Below are 2,414 nucleotides of genomic sequence, written 5' to 3' on the forward strand. Positions count from 1 at the left end.
GGACGACTCACGTGCTCGACTCAATCGTCAGTCTCTATCTCTGTCTGCAGTTCAATTACATTGTTGCCGTCACTTTCTTGGCGGTCTTATATACAAGAATACCGTACATCTAGTAAACACTCGAGGCTTCAGGAAGGGGCATGATTTTTCTAGAAGTTCATGACGTGTTATTAGCGTCACATGACCTCCGCTGTGGTAACAATATAATAGCGTCAATGAAATTAAAAAACACTGTGGAATCTATCAGCTCTAATGCTAAAGAATACCTAACTAGAATTCAACATAAATGAAAGTTGAAGCCAAGGTCACCACAAAGTTAAGTATTTTTTGGCATGTACAGTAGAACTATTTAGAGCAGAGTGATAAAAATAAATCAGAAAGAGTCTTTTAGAATGATAACCTGAAACTCGGGCTGTTGCTGAAGTAAAAAATTAATAATTCATTTGTTTCGCTCAGCTATCAGTATAGGCATACGCTGTGAGGCTGGGATGATTTTATGAACTTTTCTATTTTATTTACATGAAGAATGATGTGAACCTAGTGGTTAGCGTGCATGGCTGCGTACCTAAAGGCCCAAAGTTACAGATACCAATATGCCACTGAGTGTTCTCCGCACTTTCAGCTGTAGGCACGTTATAAGAGTGACAGTTAATCTTGCTATTCGGTTAAGAGTAGTCTTGTAGGCGGTGGGTGTAACTGACTGGTTGCCCTCCTTCCGGTCATCGATACTAAATTAAGGGATGGTTATGTCTGTATTTTGGTTTTTTTAGTCCCTATGTCGGACAAGCTGCCATTTACGTTGCAATTATTACTGCTTTGAGTGCGCTTTCACGTTTTTATCAATTAAAAAAGTATTGTATTGAATAAAAGTATCGAGGTTCTGCTTGCGGTTTGTAAGGCTAATGCTGGCAGTTGGATTCACTAATTTTTATCGTACTTCTAACAAATAATAAAATTGAAAAGACCAAGACGGACATTTGATAAATTTCATACATCTGTTTTTGAAAGATCTGTAACGCGCTTTATGTATTTGAACAAAGAAGTCTAAAAACTCTTTAATTAAATAAATCTGGATAGTAATTTTATAAACTTTTTTGATTTATTTCTGTAAAGTGTTTGACAATACATCACAGTAAGACTGGTCATAGTTAAAATGACATTCAGTTATGAGGGATGAAATAAGATTACAGTAGGTCTTAGCTCAATCTTTGTCTTGAAACCACATTTTGAAAGTAATTTCTTTTTGTTTTTCTTATCTTTTGTAGATATATCAAGATGCTTATATAAACCAGTTGAGAGAGATCAATACATGTTATACACTGCTAAATCAGTAACCGGAGCGACCTCTACATTTCAATGTGAAAAAGAATGTAATCAGGAAAGAGAATTCACATGTAGGTCTTACACCTTCGTTGAGCAAGGTGGTTTTGTTGGTGGAAATCAATGCTTGTTGAGTGGTGAAAGCAGGGAAACTAACCAGGAGAGGGCGCTTCAATTTCGCTCAAGAGCCTTGTACGCAGAGAAAAACTGTCAGGGTGGTTCTGTTACAGTACTCCCTACATCGTCGACACTACCCCCTTTTAGTACCTATCCTACTTTCCCTCCCACTTACCCACCCCAAGAAAAGTGTGTGCTCGACCAGTACACGTATGAAAAGACGTCGGGATACGATTTTCAGCTCGGGCGGAGGGAACTTATTCGGGTACGGGGTGTGATAGGAATTGTTGGGGAATGTCAAAATGCCTGCCAGCGGTTGGGGGACAGATGTCGAGCTTTTGTAATTCAATATGGAGAATATCAACGATGTTTTTGGTTGGACAATGCTGCTGTGGATAATTCTGATGCTCTAACCTCTACCCCAGGCATGACGTACTTTGAAAAGATATGTTTAAGAGGTAAGGTTTTGTTAGTTTGTTTTGAATTTTGCGCAAAGCTACACGAGGGCTATCTGCGCTAACAGTCCCTAATTTATCAGTGTAAGACTAGAGGGAAAGCAGCTAGTCATCACCACCCACCGCCAACTCACCTGATTTTTAGCGTTATAAGTCCGCAGACTTAGCGCTGAGCCAGTGGGGGTCTGTCACCAAGAAGAAAGAGAAGGATTAATAAATATATTCTATTTCACATGAAGCTCTTTAGAGAAAATATAAAATTTTAGGTTGATGTTTCTGTTCTTGACCGCCGGTACTACAGTGTTTAACAAACTATAATTAATCGATTTTACAGTTTTTAACAAGCAAAAATTAAACTTGTTGAACTGAGGTTATCATAATTACATAGCAGGCTATTTCAACTAAATTATAACAGAATTGAAGAACTCGGAGAGAAATACCTGAATATGTAAATTGGCGCGAAATTCAAAAACAAACAAACAAAGCTACACGAGGGCTATCTGCGCTAGCCGTCCCTAATTT

At 38.3% G+C, this 2,414-nt stretch overlaps 1 protein-coding gene across 1 annotated transcript in view; it reads left to right on the plus strand.

Annotated features, from left to right (window-relative positions):
* LOC106460834 overlaps nucleotides 1–2,414 on the plus strand; it is a 35,658-nt gene that overhangs the window by 9,472 nt on the left and 23,772 nt on the right. The window contains exon 5 of the mRNA XM_022387635.1: nucleotides 1,266–1,895. Within this exon, the coding sequence (XP_022243343.1) occupies nucleotides 1,266–1,895 (630 nt within the window). The remainder of the gene's footprint in view (nucleotides 1–1,265; nucleotides 1,896–2,414) is intronic.

The sequence above is a fragment of the Limulus polyphemus genome, unplaced genomic scaffold (assembly GCF_000517525.1).
Source record: "Limulus polyphemus unplaced genomic scaffold, Limulus_polyphemus-2.1.2 Scaffold845, whole genome shotgun sequence".
Taxonomy (NCBI): Eukaryota; Metazoa; Arthropoda; class Merostomata; order Xiphosura; family Limulidae; genus Limulus; species Limulus polyphemus.